Source organism: Impatiens glandulifera, chromosome 4 (assembly GCF_907164915.1).
Source record: "Impatiens glandulifera chromosome 4, dImpGla2.1, whole genome shotgun sequence".
NCBI lineage: Eukaryota > Viridiplantae > Streptophyta > Magnoliopsida > Ericales > Balsaminaceae > Impatiens > Impatiens glandulifera.
The window spans coordinates 8,815,527-8,833,161 of NC_061865.1; the positions used below are offsets into that span (position 1 = coordinate 8,815,527).

The 17,635-nt window shown below is 31.1% G+C and overlaps 2 protein-coding genes and 1 non-coding gene across 3 annotated transcripts; 1 reads left to right on the forward strand and 2 right to left on the reverse strand.

Annotated features, from left to right (window-relative positions):
- The first annotated feature begins 6 nt into the window (after nucleotides 1-6).
- On the forward strand, nucleotides 7-9,752 carry LOC124934262 (serine/threonine-protein phosphatase BSL3). The gene is made up of 16 exons (XM_047474763.1): nucleotides 7-121; nucleotides 1,033-1,102; nucleotides 2,682-2,783; nucleotides 2,862-2,943; nucleotides 3,601-3,780; nucleotides 4,272-4,539; nucleotides 4,621-4,858; nucleotides 5,364-5,534; nucleotides 5,865-6,103; nucleotides 6,367-6,451; nucleotides 6,538-6,636; nucleotides 6,729-6,928; nucleotides 7,022-7,097; nucleotides 8,310-8,445; nucleotides 8,528-8,667; nucleotides 9,189-9,752. The coding sequence occupies exons 1-16, from the start codon at nucleotides 9-11 to the stop codon at nucleotides 9,270-9,272; spliced, it is 2,283 nt and encodes a 760-aa protein (XP_047330719.1). The 5' UTR covers nucleotides 7-8; the 3' UTR covers nucleotides 9,273-9,752.
- A 705-nt stretch (nucleotides 9,753-10,457) lies between these two features.
- Nucleotides 10,458-10,530, reverse strand: TRNAK-UUU. Its single transcript has one exon. It is a non-coding gene; the product is annotated as a tRNA-Lys (tRNA).
- Nucleotides 10,531-11,420: 890 nt separating this feature from the next.
- Nucleotides 11,421-14,826, reverse strand: LOC124936102 (protein phosphatase 1 regulatory subunit SDS22). Its single transcript, XM_047476561.1, has 10 exons — nucleotides 14,666-14,826; nucleotides 14,505-14,576; nucleotides 14,321-14,413; nucleotides 14,160-14,241; nucleotides 14,028-14,084; nucleotides 13,488-13,552; nucleotides 13,301-13,396; nucleotides 12,650-12,736; nucleotides 12,482-12,562; nucleotides 11,421-12,085 (listed from the first exon to the last, which is right to left on the reverse strand). Exons 1-10 carry the CDS (start codon nucleotides 14,762-14,764, stop codon nucleotides 11,573-11,575), a joined length of 1,245 nt encoding a protein of 414 aa, XP_047332517.1. The 5' UTR covers nucleotides 14,765-14,826; the 3' UTR covers nucleotides 11,421-11,572.
- Between the last annotated feature and the right edge of the window lie 2,809 nt (nucleotides 14,827-17,635).

Consider the following 17,635-nt stretch of genomic DNA (forward strand, 5'->3'; position numbering starts at 1 on the left):
ATTAGTCAATGCATATTCCAGGAAAGCGTCCGTTAGCTGATGTATGGGCTCTTGACACAGCTGCCAAGCCATATGAATGGCGGAAGTTGGAACCAGAAGGAGAAGGTCCACCTCCCTGCATGTAAATATCTACTGATTCTTTTTGTTCTGGATCTTTTTTGCTTCATTTCATTATTTATTCTTGTTTGAAGGTTACGCCTAAATATCTTGATTCTGGGATGCGAGTCACATATGTTTGTTCTTTTGTTCCTTGCGGAATGAACATAACCTGTAAATGAAAAAGCTGATAAAAAAAACATATTGAAGTTTTTTCTATGGGTATATATAAGTAAACAAATATCTTCCACAATAAAATAGTAAAATGTGGATAATTTGTCAAGTAAGTTCATTATGAGGATCATTGGGTTAAATTTACGTTATGAAAATTACTTTGAACCGTTGTTTCCCTTATATATATGTATATATTTATTTTTTCTGTGATGGACCAAGTACACAATAAAAAGAAATAAACAATATATGCTGAGGGAGAAGTAGTGTCAATGACTTCTTGCTGTCGTTTCAAAGAACTTTTATTATGGAAGTTAGCCATAGGTGGAAAACTATTTTCTTTCTCATGTGAAGATTTTCTAACTTATGTGAATGAGTTTTTTTCTCTATTAGCAGTTGATACTAATATAGTGCCATAGTGGGGGACCTGTTCTCGTATGTGTGGATCACTTTAGCATTCCAACTCTTTTAACTTGGTGAATCTTCTTTCATCGTTTGATCTTCTTTTTTATGAAGGGTTGAAACCATTATCATTTGATTGATTTACCTGTATCAATATGTCAGTTAGATGACCTGAGTAGTTGATTGGATTCATCAACACAAGGAATATAGAGGAGGGATAATTGATATTTCAGTTGCATGTGCATTGAACTCTTGTTATCAAATCATTTTAGTTTCTTTATCACTCAATCTACATGGTTTAACTGCCATTGAAGTCTTCAGATTATAATTTTTTAACTAGTTCATTTCCCTTCTATTGAGTAGGTATGCAACAGCAAGTGCTCGATCAGATGGTCTTCTTCTTCTTTGCGGAGGGAGAGATGCTAATAGTGTGGTAGGTTACTGGGTGACTTTCTTGAAGGATTGTAGCTCTCCTATTGTTCAATATCAACATGTTTCAAGTGCTATTACTGGTGCTAAGATTTTCCGCTTAAAATGCTTATCTAGGGACTGATAAATTCTTTATTTTATCTCAGATACATGTCTTACTTTTCTTGTTATGCTATCTCTTTCCGTCTGACTAAGTAGTTGTCATTAATGAAATAATTTATTATTTATCCCAACCTTAAAAACAGCAAGATTTATAGTTTTCATTGTCCTCACACTAGCTAGCACTGAAACATTACACTATTCATTTGAGCATGGATTATTTTTGAGATAGCATGTTGAATACATAATCTTTTCGTGTATGTCTGAGCCTTTGGATACCAAAGACACAAAGAAAATAATCACTTTGGATGTACCTCTTTTTGTTGAATGGCATTGTATATTGTCTCTAACTTGTTATTGTCTACTAGTACTTTTATTGCTAGACAACGTTGGCTTTATTTGGAAACACCATTTCATCATATTTTTCTTTTTCATGTGGGTGTGGATCAACAAAGTGTATCTGAACATTCAGATTTAGAAATTTTTATGTTTCTTAGACCAAGGTGTTATATTCCTAGAGGAGGCTAGCACAACATCCCACCGCCATGCCCCCAACCACCATGCCCCCACCACTTCAATTAAGGTGTTCTTAGTGGGTATCGAAACTGGGACGTCATGCTCTTAATTAAAAATCTCTTACCTCTGGGTGGGTGATTTAGATCTAGATCTATGTACGCCTAAAAGTGCGTTGATGATAGAATTTCTCTTCCCGGTCGGAGGCGGTGTCCAATTGGGCTTGGTGTGGGCTCAAAATGTTTGTCTTTACATACCTACAAAGTGTACAAATTTCATGGTTCGAGACATTTGAATCGTTTGCGGGAGGTGATTGAAGGCTGTGTGATGTTTGTGTCCCACCAAGCCACACCTTTCATACCAAATATATCTGAATTTGTATTCAGAAATTTATTGGCGGTTTCTTAGCCAGATCCACATCCGGTTACAGAGTGGTTCTAAACGAAGCCCTTGGCTGAGCAGTTGAAACCAAAATAATCCAATTAAGGGGAATTTCACCTACAAGGTCTCAAGCTAGTTTTATGAGTAGCATTTTTGGATAACTATTCCTTAGTTTATAGGTATTTTCTTAGATTTTGATGGTTGAGGTGATTATGGTGGATTGTTAGAAACAGCTTTGGGGATTGTCACTTGAAACTCCTAGGTGCTATTTTTTTGCTCTGATTGTTGGATCTGCAACTTAAGAATGATTTGGCTTAGTTTGATAAGTAGGTTCTTTATATTGTGAAGGTGCTTAATATTTTGAATATAGTTTTACTGATCACTGTCACAGATGATTCTACTTATTTGATTTCTGTTACTGTGTCAATACTAGATACTTCATTTGGCTGGTTCAACATCTTGTAAGAAAGAACTGAAAATAAAAGCCTTTGTATTTACTCGATGGATCTTGCCTTCTTAAATTGTACTTCGATAAAATTAGTAGATACTTCAATCTTATTTCACTTGTATTTTTGCTTATTTATTTATAGCCATTAGCTAGTGCATATGGACTTGCAAAACATAGAGATGGTCGTTGGGAATGGGCTATAGCTCCTGGTGTGTCACCTTCACCTAGATATCAACATGCAGCTGTGAGTTTTCTTATGTTTTGTTGTTACGTGTATTCTTCATCTCCATTATATGGGTTAACAACATGTAACCTTCTCTAGGTTTTCGTTAACGCACGCCTCCATGTATCTGGTGGTTCCCTAGGTGGTGGACGCATGGTTGAGGATTCGTCAAGTATTGCAGGTGATTTCTTTAGTTGGTTGCTTAGCTTAGTTATGTCATAGATTCTTGTTTTAACTTTTACATAAGATCTAAAAGAGATGTGTGTTCCCGAGTTTTAAAGTGTATTTGATTATTTAGACAAGGATATTATAACACGTCTGTTATATATATAAAAAAAAATAATCCTCATATGTAGCTTCAAGATTTTTTGTGGAAAAAAAAACAAACAAAAAAATCTTGAAGCTACATATGAGGATTATTTTTTTTTATATAAAAATCATGTTATATTCTCATCAGGTTGAAAAGCTGTACACACAAACAAATCTAGAAGTAGCCAAGCGAACAATAGTTGGTTTTGAGAACTACATAATCTCTAAAATTGCTTACAACTGTTAGGTTTGTGGTTTGAGTTTGACCTTTCTGAACAAGTTACATGTGAATCATTAGATCTCCTCTATCAATCTCCCTGCTACTGAATGTACTTGTGTCTTCTTAGTAGACATTCTCAGCTATGACTGCATGCTGGAACATGAACTGAGTTTATGGTTGTGCCTTTAAATAGTTTTCTTCACATTTCTTATTATACCATAATTTTTACCTATTGTTTTTTGCTACATTTCTCTTGTAAAGTTTTTGTTGATTTTGACTTTTAGTGATCAATCATATTGTCATTTGCAGTTCTGGATACAGCTGCTGGAGTTTGGTGTGATACTAAGTCTGTGGTTACAAGTCCCAGGACAGGCCGTTACAGTGCTGATGCTGCTGGGGGTGATGCTGATGTTGAACTAACTAGGCGCTGCAGGCATGCTTCTGCTGCTGTTGGCGACTTAATCTTTATCTATGGTGGTTTACGTGGTGGTAGGTTATTAATTATTATACACTTGTGGCAAAATTCTTATTGTTCATTTCCAACATCTTTGGTTGGATAAAAGAAAAATGATAGGAGATCATGCTCGTCATTACGCTACAGGTCTTTTGTGTCATAATGTTTAACCTTACCCTATGCTATCATTTCCAAACTCAGTTTGCCTCAAACTTCTTAAAGTTTTATATATTACAACCGAACAGTAAAAGTCAACATATAACTGCTCGACATCTTCAAAATAATAATTTACAGGAATTCAATATATAAGTTGAAAATGGGAAATACTGGTTCATTAATAAACTCATTGAACTTCTTGTTTATAATTAATAGTATCCTGGTAATAGCTAATTGAAAAAGTGGTTGTAAATAATTTTGCCACCTTTGTCATCTTTACTAGCTAAAGATTTATATGTTGGTTAGAGAAGTACACTATTCATCAGCTGCCAATTGTTTATGTTCACAATCTTCTGGTCATGTTTTATAGGGATATTACTGGATGATCTACTAGTCGCCGAAGATCTATCTGCTGCTGAGACAACTACAGCAGCTTCGCATGCTGCTGCTGCAGCTGCTGCAGCATCTAGTATAACAGGATGTAGGATGCCTGAGAGATTTTCTGATGAAAGGACAAGAGAAACAGATTCTGAAGGAGTTCAAGATGGAGCCGTAGTGCTTGGCAATGCTGTAGCTTCTTCCGTAAATGGCGATATGTATAGTGATATTAACACAGAAAATGCAACCTTGCACACTAGGTAAGTTCATCTTTTACTTTTGACACATAAAAAGGCTGTTTAGTCCATCTGGAAAAAATGCTGCTAATATATGCTTTATAGGAAGTCAAGCAAAGGTGTTGAATATTTGGTTGAGGCCTCAGCAGCGGAAGCAGAAGCCATTAGTGCAACATTAGCTGCTGCCAAAGCTCGTCAAGTCAATGGCGGTGCTGAAAATCATGACAGAGATCGTGGAGCAGAGGCCACCCCGAGTGGGAAAGATATATCTACCATGGTTAAACCAGACTCTGCTATTTCGAATAGTTCACCCCCTGCTGGAGTGAGATTGCATCATAGAGCGGTCAGTGTTAAAAGTTTTTTTTGGAATAAAGGGTAAACTTTTCATTAATGACAAAAATGTTGTGAATGCGAGAAACATTCAAAAGAAAACAAAAACAAAAACACTAGAAAAGAAAAAATGGAACACAATTACAGAAAATTAGATTCCAATAAGCTCAAAAAAGTCCCATCCGTTGCATATTCCTTTCTTCTTGATAGTTGATTGTCCTAGAGCTTGTTTGATCTTGGGTTATTTGGAAAAATTGGGTTATGAATTCAAAATCTTGTTTGATGAAAAAGGAGATTAATTGAGTTAAATTACTAAAATGTCTTTCTGTATTTTAAATTAAAATTTATAAAGAATAAAGTAAGGGTATTTTGGTTGATGAATTGAATGTTGAAAGAATAGGTGATGTGATAAAAGTTTTTTTAAATAATCAAATAACCCAAGATCAAACAAGCTCCTAGTGCTTTTCCCAAGTATAATTTTTTTATTTAGTGGCAAAATCCCATTCTGCTTATGGCAGGTGGTTATAGCTGCAGAAACAAGTGGAGCTTTAGGCGGCATGGTCAGACAGCTTTCAATAGATCAATTTGAAAATGAGGGGCGTCGAGTGAGCTATGGAACACCTGAGAATGCCACAGCTGCAAGGAAATTGTTAGATCGTCAAATGTCTATCAACAGTGTAGCCAAAAAGGTTATGACTGTTCCATTTGTTATTAGCCACAGAATGTGAATATTTATGCATATTTGGCATTTTGATGTCCTATTGCACACTTTGTTCTACTAAACTTACATAAGCTTTGCACTATTTATTTTCTTCCTTGTTATTTTATTCGACATTGATACCAGTTTTAATGTGTTTGTATTAATATTGATGCCTGACAATTCACCACAAGTTTACATCACATGCATTAAAATTTTCCTTTCTAGATTACTAGTGTTTTTTATTTGATGTGATTATTAAACCTATCTCTTGGAAATATGCTAGTTTCATCATTTTAATTCTTCTACTCTTTAATATTAGGTAATAACACATCTTCTAAAACCTCGTGGTTGGAAGCCTCCTGTGCAAAGACAGTTTTTCTTGGAATGCAATGAGATAGCAGATCTTTGTGACAGTGCTGAGCGGTTATTTACTCTTGAGCCGACTGTTTTACAACTTAGAGCTCCAATTAAGATATTTGGTGACTTGCATGGACAATTTGGGGATCTCATGCGCCTTTTTGATGAATATGGTTCTCCTTCAACTGCTGGAGACATTGCGTAAGTATTCTTTTTGCTAAACAGTTCCCTTCTTTATCTTATACATCTAATAATTGATATACATGATATCACAGTAATAATTATGAAAAACATGACAAAAAGTCAATACTATACAATATAGAATATTAGTTAATACTCATTGTTTATTTCTTTGAATCATCCATTCCCCTGAATTAAATAAAAAAATAATATATGATATGTCGTTTCATACTATCACCACTTCACACTTTATTGTGGTGCTAATTTTATGTAATGACTATCAGATATATCGATTATCTCTTCTTAGGAGATTATGTTGATCGAGGCCAGCATAGCTTGGAAACTATGACTCTTCTACTAGCTCTGAAGGTATAAAACAAAGCTTGTTTTCCAGCCTATGCATAGAATAGCTAATAGCTTAAAGATCTTAAGTGCGTAATAATTTCATGGTTTAGGTGGAGTATCCTCATAGTATTCATTTAATTCGTGGGAATCATGAAGCTGCAGATATCAACGCCCTTTTCGGCTTTCGAATTGAGTGTATTGAGCGAATGGTAAGAATTTACTTGTGTAATTACAACTCATTTAATTTATGCCTCATTTTACTTACCATCATAATCAATGGTTTCCCAACTTTCCTGAACAGGGTGAGAGAGACGGAATCTGGACTTGGCATCGAATAAATAGATTATTCAATTGGCTTCCTCTTGCGGCCCTTATTGAGAAGAAAATCGTGTGTATGCATGGAGGCATTGGAAGATCTATAAATCATTTGGAACAAATTGAAAATATTCAGCGGCCGATTACCATGGAAGCTGGCTCTATTGTCCTAATGGATTTATTGTGGTTAGTAGCACCACTCCACACTATTTCATATTCTTTCGATTCTGCTTCTGTTGCTCAGCATAAATTATTTCAATTTTTACTATTTTTCTGTAGGTCTGATCCCACTGAAAATGATAGCGTGGAAGGATTACGACCAAATGCCAGAGGTCCTGGTTTAGTTACATTTGGGGTATGACTTATTATTAATTTTAAGTCTTCTTCTTCCATCCATTTTTGTAAGATAAATGTATTATTTATTATATAAAGCTCATACAAGCAGGCTACTTTCATGCCTCAAAAGTTGAGAGTACAAATGGGCTACTTGCATGCCCCGAAATCATCAAAAAAAGGAAAATGTATCTGCTAGAGCCCAAAATAAAGCTCTAACTATTGATCATCTCATCTGCTATATTGAAAACTTCCAAGCATGAGACACCTCCTCCCTTTAAAAATTATGAAAGAGGGGTGAAGATCAATCCTTTTGTTCTATCCTTTTTTAGGGTTTTTCCTTAAAATGATCTTCTGTTTCAACCAAAATGATCCACCAAAGGGAAAGTGGGATCATCTTCCAATCTTTTTTAAGTTTTGGTTGTTTTCGCCCAACCAATCTATGGTTCCCAAACATCTCCAACTGTTTTGGCATAACCAAATTAGCCTCGAGTACCTCACTATCATATATCCCACATATGAGCTTTGTTTGGTATCATCTAAACTAATTTAATTAGGCCAACTGGGACCCAAACCCAGACACGGCATTAGACCCTCTTTCTTAACTCCTGATCCTCCTAATTATATTTTTTTTTAAAGCTGAGGATACGTTTTTAAATGAGTTTAGGTGATACCATATCTCCATTGAATTTAATAAATCACTGAACTTGCACTAAAAGGTCCAAAACACTTGTCAAACTTTCTTTCAGCTTAAAGTAGCCATTTTATGAATTTGAAGCCAACGTTCTGAAAAGAACTCTATCCCATTGACACAGTATTAACATGTCAATTTCCTCCCATGATGATAGGTTAATTTCATAAGATGACCTATTTGAGTTTATTATTTGAATTCCATGGACGGATTGAGCCAAGTGAAAGTTCACATGGGTGATTTGAATTTTTCTAGCAAGTTCAATGGGCTATTTGAAGTTTTATCTAAAAGATTTCTCATATTTTGCCGCCTAGATATTTGAGGTGTTTTGTGTTGCTATATTAGGTAAATAACAATTTTATCATCAGGATCTAGAACTTTCTCCCTTCGTAATATAATCAAAATCAACCACTCTTCACCCTAAACCTTTCTATAATTCTTCAAATCAAATATAACAAAAATCATGTAGTTTTCAAATAGGTTTCCAAAATCATTTTCTGCGACTATTTTTAGTTCTTTGCTGAAGTGTTTTTCTCTTGGCAGCCTGACCGTGTGATGGAATTCTGTCACAACAACGACCTTCAGTTGATAGTGCGTGCCCATGAGTGCGTGATGGATGGTTTTGAACGGTTTGCCCAAGGACACTTGATTACTCTCTTTTCTGCCACCAATTATTGTGGTAAAACTTCGTCCCTGCTTATATTTTTATGTGTAGCCTTTTTGGTGAAAATTGACAATTAACTCGATTTCTTTTGTATTAGGTACTGCAAATAATGCAGGTGCAATCTTAGTTTTGGGTAGGGACCTTGTAGTTGTCCCTAAACTGATTCATCCAATACCACCCGCAATTACATCACCTGAAGCCTCACCTGAACGACATAACGAAGATACATGGATGCAGGTAATTTTCCTTTAATAGGATTTATCCTTGAGACTAACGTTAGCTAGGAAAGCTAAAAACTAGAAAAAAAAAATCTCTTATGGAATTGCTGTTAACCGCATCCACATTTTTGCTAATAAACAAAAAACATTTGTAGTGTTTATCGAGCCTATCAGTAAACATTAATTTCATTCCATTGGAAATTCGCCTTAAAATTGAAATTGGTACTTTTTATCTATTTTATTTTAGACACGGGTTTATTCCCGGGGCGGCTAGCATGCGTTCTTAGTGATATTCGAAAGTGAGACCTTTGTTCTCTTAAATAAGACCCTTGCCAGCTACTCTGGTGGGGTTATGTTTAACTAAAATGATAACAAATGTAGATATTTGGATTCATGAAAGGAAAAAAAAGTTGATTTTCACATGATTGATCTAGCTAGACGTTTCCTTCTTACTGTCTAAGTTTGTTTGGTTTATGTTTTAAGTTTCCTTCCTGTTATGCTATAATAATAAAATGGTTTCTTGTTTGTTGAAACTACCAGGAGCTGAATGCAAATAGGCCACCAACCCCAACTCGAGGGCGACCTCCAGTGGCAAATGAACGGGGATCTCTAGCTTGGATTTAGATGATTTGATTTATATATAGATATAGTATCATTTGCTACGGTTTCTTGTGTTTGTTTGAATAACCGTAGTAGCTGATATGTAAAAACTTGGAGATCCTTCAGAAGCTTTGTTTGGGCAAAACTGCAAATTGCAGGGAAGAGAATAGAGTACGCGAACAAGAACATGGTATCTCGATTAGATTGTTTGCCGGGTAGAGATGGATTTTTTCTTTTAAATTTTTTTGGGGGTTATTTATATATATTGTTTTCTTACGAGATAATATAGTGTCATTGAATTTTGCTTAATGAGTTGAGATAGTGAATAGTTATTTTGAATGAATAGTGGGTGTATCATAGAAGAAGAAGATGATGATATTTGATGTGTTATGGTTTCATGTATAATTTGTGTGAAAAAATATGTTGAAGAAATTTGCTTTGTGGATGGATTGTTGAAAAGAAACTTTTCTCTCTAGTTGTGGAGATGAGAGAATTTTGGTTCTAGTAGTTTTGCCTTTATTTTAGATTTATCTTTCACAAACAATATTATTTTATTTTATTTCAACTATTTTTAAATTGTGTGGAAAATGTTTGAATTTTTTGTTTCAAATGTTGAAAGTTGAAACTAATAAGAGAAAGGTTTGAAAGAAAAATTAAATTTTAATTTGGAATAATGAGGCTAACAATATTAATGTTGGCTCTATGGTTGTTAAATTTATACTAGGCTTTTGACAATTAGTCGAAAATAAGAATAACAAAGACAATGAAAGATTGTTTAGGTTTCTATGATTCAAAAATAGCTACACTACTTTTTTTGAACAAGACCATGGACAAGGTTCTCTAATAAATTTTTTTGAATGTTATAATATTATATTTTTAAAATTGTTTAGGTTTCTATGATTCAAAAATAGCTACACTACTTTTTTTTAACAAGACCATGGACAAGGTTCTCTAATAAATTTTTTTGAATGTTATAATATTATATTTTTAAAACATAAAAGTATATAAAAAATGGATGTCTGTACTAAGACTGCTCAATGACAAATTGTTACTTTGCATGACAAGTTAACTAATAGTTTCTATTTTGATGTTCAAAATAATGTTTGTTTTCTCTATTAATAAAGATCAAATGTGCATATCTTAGTCACTTAAGAGTAAAATATTGAGATTTAGCAAGATAAAATTATTCAGAAATTTTTACAAAAAATACGCCGTCTGTGGGAATCGAACCCACGACCACATGGTTAAAAGCCATGCGCTCTACCAGCTGAGCTAAGACGGCTTGTATTACATGTTATGTAATATTATTAACATTTTATTAAATTTTAGTTAGATTTTGGAGTATTTTGTTTCAATTATTATGCTTTTGTAAGTTTTAACCTTGATGTGGTGGTGAATTGAGGGAGTTATTATTTTCTTCTCTTTTATTAGCTATCAATTATTTAAGTTTTAACCTTAATTTAATTGATTTTCTTTTCTTGTTACATAAACTTAATAATTCATATTTTTATTCATAACAAAATTTGGATTTACAAGGATTTATTACTTAAATGAGGTTTAGCATAATAACCTTATATTAAATTGAGCATATTCTCCTTCAAAGTTAGAAACACTTACTAATGAGAAGTGAAATTTTGTCTTCATTTCGAATTCACTATCATTGTCTATCATGCATATTTGTTTTTGTTTTTTCTTCTCACCTGAAAATTTTTTAGTTTACAATTTTCATATTTTTTTTATTATTGATGAATATTTTCACTTTTAAAATAAAACAAGTATAAAAAATTACTTAAATTTCTATTTTAACAAGTTAAATTTTCTTTTAAAATAATGATCTTAGATATTTTGATTTAAGACCTTATAAATTGAAGTAAACTTTAATAACTAAGAATCTATAATCAAATATTTAGTCATTATAAAGCATATATTCAACTTTATTTGAAAAAAAATATTTTCATTAATAAAGTAGTTCAAGTGACAAAAGTGATTTCTAAGAGACGTCACGAATTCAATTCACTTAAAACGTCTTAAGTTGAAAGAAATGTTACACTTAAAACATTTTAAGTTGAAATAAATGTCATAACGGGAGGTCAGGATAGCATCTTACCTTAAAAATAATAAAATTTAGTACACAATGTGATTATAACATAAAAATAACCCCAAACACTTTGTCAAAAAAAAATCAGATTTCTAGAAATTAACTCCTACAAATATTCAAATAGAAAAGAGTCGTTAACACATTTAAATTACTACAACACAAAATAAGATGTCTCAAATTCGATTCTTATGTCATCTTCCTCGGTTGAAGCTTTACAAATAAAAATCTAATCATCCCAGGCTGAAGTTCCACCCCACCCAACATCCTCAGTCTGTAGAAACCCGAGAAGGTTCGCAGCGTTTACTGGCTTCTTTTTCTTCTTTCTCTTTATAATGATAGTATCATCTGGTTTACCAATTGCATGGACTTTTTGAACTGGATTTCTTTTTTGAACTCTTTCTATTTCCAAAGGATTCTTAGCCATTTCAAAAATGTCATTTATTCGAGTTTCTGCATCATCAATGATATCAGCTTCACTCGATTTCAACTTCTTCTTCGACTCTCTTTTATGTTCTACATCGTCTTCTTCTTCTTCACTCCGTTTTGCCTTTTTTTTCTTACGGGTTTTCTTGTCATCTTCATTTTCCTCCACATCGTTTTTCATCAGCTTTTGATCACTTTTTTCCTCCATATTATCGGTTTCAAAGATGGTAGCTGAAGAATCGTCGAATCTTCGAGCTGTGTTCTTATCTACTTGTTTGGTATTAAATACCACCAAATTTGGTAACTGCTTTTTGACCTGTATAAATAATTTGATAACACAATTATAAAACAAGCATAGTCAATTAAACTTATTTGGAAACTAGTATTTTGTCACAATCTGTGTCAGAATCACGATCTCATTGGAAATCGACAAAATTAAGATTGAAAGTGATTTTTTCTGAAAGCGGTCTCAAGCCCACCAAAAAAAAGGATAATAATTTTATTTTTTTGATAAAATAGGGGTCAAATCACCCCTAATTTTCCAATTTTTTACTTAGTTTTTCCCTTTTACTTTTAAACCCACCATAAATTTTTTTCAAACCCGCCCTAACTCCAATTTCCGAATCCGTTCATGTTGGCAAACATAACAGATGTAAACTTTTTAACGTAACGGAACAGAAAATTGAGTAGTTTTAGAGAGAATAACTAATACCTTTTTAACCAACTTGTCATGTTCAGTAATGGGATTTCCTTGTATATTCAGAATTTTGAGGCTGGGCAATGATGAAAGTACCTATCAATCAGTTGTCACACTCTTATAAGTGATCAGTATACTGAAATGTTAAATTTGAGAGAAATTTTGAAATAAATGAATGCAAACCTTCAAATCTGACCAGTTTGCAATAGCATTATTTCCCAAATCCAAATGCTGCAGCCTCTTGCAATAAGCCATATCAGCTGGAAGAGTCTGAATAAATAGTAAGAGAATATTAACAAGAGCAATAAGGAAAAAGATAGATATGCATTACAGCGAAACGTATAATACATAAAAAAAATTAGACCAAATCACGGCGCATTCAGTGGGAATCGAACATGAGATCTCGTGCTCCTAGTTTATAACTCTTACACTTCAGCTATCTCATGTTGAGAACAAACTCTTTTTATTTTTGCGACCAAAGTTTATTCTCCCAATTAAATCAGGGTGTTCTTATTGAGAATTGAATCTGAGACCTTTGATCTCATAAGCAAAACTTTTTCCACTTAAGCTACACTGATGGGTTGAGAACAAACTTAAGGCTATCTATTAAAGTATGAACCTGACTAGCTATTAAGACTCATCATTAATTATGTTGTGATCTATTCAAATATCAGGTTGGGTTGAGGACCTATGGGTCAGGTCTTATTTGGACCCATTGGTTTGTAATAGTGGTTTGTTAAATTTGGGTCGATTCAACACATAAGAAACCGATTGCATTCCCTAGAAATATTTTCATTTACTTTAGTGTGCACTATTTTCACTGAGAACCTGTACCTTGATATCATTATGAGCAAGTCGGAGCTCCTTCAACTCAGTGCAGAACTTGAATGATAAATCAATTGAATCGAGCTGGCAATCAGAAAGGGATAGCTGAAACAACGAAAAAAAAGTTGCTAATAATAAGTTTATTACTTGGCAAGAGACAAAACCATATTCACGAATGAGATAGATATCTTAATACCTTGGTTATCGACTTCAACTTGGAAAGAGAAGTACCAATCTTCCGTATAGGATTTCTAGAAAGTACTGCCAAATGAAGAAAAAAACATAAAATGAGAAACATATCTATCCTACATTAAATGTGTACACAACAAAATGATATCTTTTATATATCAATATATCTTACAGCATCAAACATTATTATTTTATTGATTGAGAACCAAACAATAACTAGGGTGGATATTATTATGCATATCCGTGAAAGCATAGAAAACACAATCTGTGTTCTGTTACCAGTCGAAGACTTTACATTGATTTCCATTTAAATTAGCTAAAGAATTTCAATTCTTAATCACACATTTTAACCCCACCACCGATATTCCTCAAGCCCCCACACGCTATCCCCCATATCTTAATCACACATTTCATTAAGGATGTGTTCGGCTATATTTGAAAACGAGTTTCAGATGCTCAAAATAACAATTCTACGATCTTTCCAAACCAATGTCAATTCAACGTCTATGTACCTAGTAAAAAATGAAGATACAAAGGCTATTATTACCGAGAGTGTTCAGTTCTTTCATTTGTTCCAGGTTACATAAAGAAGCAATTTCATTATCTGCAAAGTGTTCAAATCATCAGTGAAGAGTTCCAATCAGTCTCACTATAATCGAATTCTTAAATTAGGTCTTACCATTTAGTATCAAGGCACGCAAACTGGTAACATTCTTCAATTCATCAATTGATTTAAGCTTATTCTTTCCAGCATTTAATACCTAAACACAAACACAAAATGATTAATCTGTTACAATGTTCGATTCTGCAAATGAGTAAATATCTAATTTAAACACTGACAGTGAGCTTAGTGAGTCCTTCAATGCCTTTCAAGTTCTTGAGATGGTTTTGTACAAGTGATAGCCACTTCAAATTCACACATCCACTCAGATCCTTAAATCAAACAGAATAACCAGTAGTTCAGTAATAGCCTTGAATATTTTAAACTAAAAGCTTTCCGTAAATGAAGAAACGAGTGAAATACCTCCAATGAATGTAGATTGTTCAAGCTGAGGTCGACTTTCTCCAGGTTTTTGAAATCATACAGGCATGAAACCTATAAAGAATGTGTAGAAATGTGATAAGTTAAAACCAGAAGAAAGATAAGATTCAGAATGTGAAGATGAATAAGAACACGAAACGGACATCAGATAGAGCTTTGAGATTGAGCTTAAGAACTTTAATGGAGTCAGCATCGCTAGTGTTTTGGTCCTGTAGGACCTTCTTCGAGCTCAAGACAGTCATGGCGGATTGGCGGACCTTCTTCTTCGTTCAATTGAGTTCCTGGTTAAACCTAATTTTGAGTTTGAAACTGAACCTTATGGCTTGTTTGATAATAAACTAATATTTTTCTCAGCAAAATAAATAAATTAAATTAATATTTTATCACTTTTTTTAAATTAATATTTCGAGATTGTCAAAATTCAAACTCTCTTTGGTGGGAGTTAATTGAAATTTTGATCTTATTTTCAAATTTGAAACATTTTTTTTTTCTAGATCCCTAAATTTAATTTCTTATTTTAGTTATAGTTATACAAAATAAACTTAAATAATTTTAAATTAGTTAACTTATTAATTAAATAAAATTTATAAATAAATACATAAAAGATAATATCAATAATTTAACTCCCTAATTACAATTTCAATCTAACTAGGGTTTTAATTACATACATTATAATATAATTTTTGTAATCAAAATTTAATTCATTAAATTTGCAACTTGAAATATTTATTTGTTTATTTGTTAATAAATCATTAAAACAAAACCAAAGTATACGATACAAGAGTTACAAATAATAATGAGATTTGAAAAAAGATATATGAAATTTTAATTCACCCAAAACAAAAACTTAAATTTGATTTTAACCAAAACACTTAAAAAAAATGTTTTAATCATAAATCAAGTTTTTTTATAAAAAAAAATATTCAAACTATCTAGGAGGCACATCTGATTATTTTTTCTTACATATTAATTATAAAAAATTATACATAGAAAGATAATAATAATTTACAAATATATCAAAATTTGTAATATTACACATTTAAAGTAAAGTTCATACTTCATTACAATCACTAAACTTTACAAAATAATTATCTTGTGTGGTTTAACAAAATTATTAATATATATTTATAACAATTATGTGATGTAAATTAATATTTAAATAAAATATTTTTTAAAAATAAAAAATAAAAATAACCCTTGTTAATTAAAGTTATTCTTTGTTTATAAATTGGCCTTTAAAAGATTCGGAATCTATTCAAATTTTATTTATTTTTTAAATTTAGAAATTTATAATAATTTAATATTAAAATTAACAAAAATAATAATTATTACTATCTATTTATTTATAAATTAAAAATTATAAAAAATATAAAAAATACTTATCATTAAAAAACAACAAATAATATAATTATTTTAAATAGAATTTTAATCGTGTTTTTTAATTGCACGAAAACATAAACTTAATACAATAAAATTTATATAAATATAACTTGGGTCAAAAACAATTTTATATATTTACATCATGTTTTCAATATAAACATGAAATAATAGTTTACCTCTATAAAATTATTTTATTTTTATATTTTTTTTAACAAAAGAAGAGCTAACATGATAATTCATTAAATTAACACTATTAATTTTAAATGTAATGTAATTATACTAATATTATATTTTAATTTTTAAAAAACTGTTAAAGGGTTGTCTGAATATTCTTTCACCTAAAATATTTGTTGTAATATGCAATTTTTTTTACATATGTTGCAAAAAGGACACAGATTACCCACGGGTGAGAAGACAATGGTAGGCTGTCAGCAATCTTAGAGTCACTAGTTTGGTGGTATTGATCTGCCTTCTTAAAGAGACTCATTCTACGCTTTGAGAAAGCCACAGATTTCTGTTTCTTATTCTTAATTCTTTCTATCTCGATCTTCTTTTTTCCCTTGCCAAAGTTGTTATCTCTTTTATCACATTTGTTCATCGTCTCCTTCGTCATCACTTTGAGACAATTACACGTTATTCATTAGAGCAACTCCATTGGAGCTGTAAAATGATACCCAAAATTGGATTAACAGCTCCAATTGTACACCAAACGATAAACCCAATTTGGGATATCTCAAATTCTCTCTCCAAAGCACCAATATTTGCATTGCTAACGGTAGCAAACGCATAATTTTTTATTTTATTTTTATTTTATATTTTATATTAATATTTATATAATTATTAAAATAATTAATTTATATAATATTTTTTATATAACATAAATTTATAATAATATTTAAAAAAAATTATAATAATATTAAAAAATAAAATTACTTTAATATATATATATATATAATATTTTTAATAAATTTTTATAATTAATTTATATTTAAGTTTAAAATATTTGGATGATATTATAATATTGTGGTGTAATTTATAAGTTTGTAAAATATATGGGTGATATTAAAAAGTTATAAAAATTGATGTAAGAAAGAATATTATTTTGGGTCTGAGAATGAGTTTTTCGGTTGGAGAAGAATTATTATTTGATGTAACATTTACACCAAAATGAGTTTGAAAATGATTTTTTCCGTTGGAGATTAAGGTTCTCTTCTTTTACAACATATTTTACTAAACATTTGATAAAAGAAAATATATAAAACAATATTATAGCAGATAAAACTCATCATATAAACAATTCAAAGTTATCATTTTTTTTTCAAATATGTAAATAAAAACATTATAAAGTATGAAAAAAATAAAATTTAGAAAACAACAATTAGAAGTGTTATAAATGTTATATTTTAAAGTTAATAAATGATATATATTAAATCTATTTCATAATACAACATAAAAAAAATAAACATTAAATAATAAAAATATTTTTTGATTTTTAACTTTACCAAACACTTATTTTAATTTATAAACTTAGAGTTAATTAAAATTATTCTTTAAATATGTTATATTAATTTATTACAGGAGATGATTAATTATTAATTTAAATATATCTACTTTTTGTTTTGGAAAAAGTTTAAGTATTACACATTATTATTATTATTATTATTATTATTATTATTATTATTATTATTATATACAATATAATTACATAATATTTATATAAATATTTATTTTTA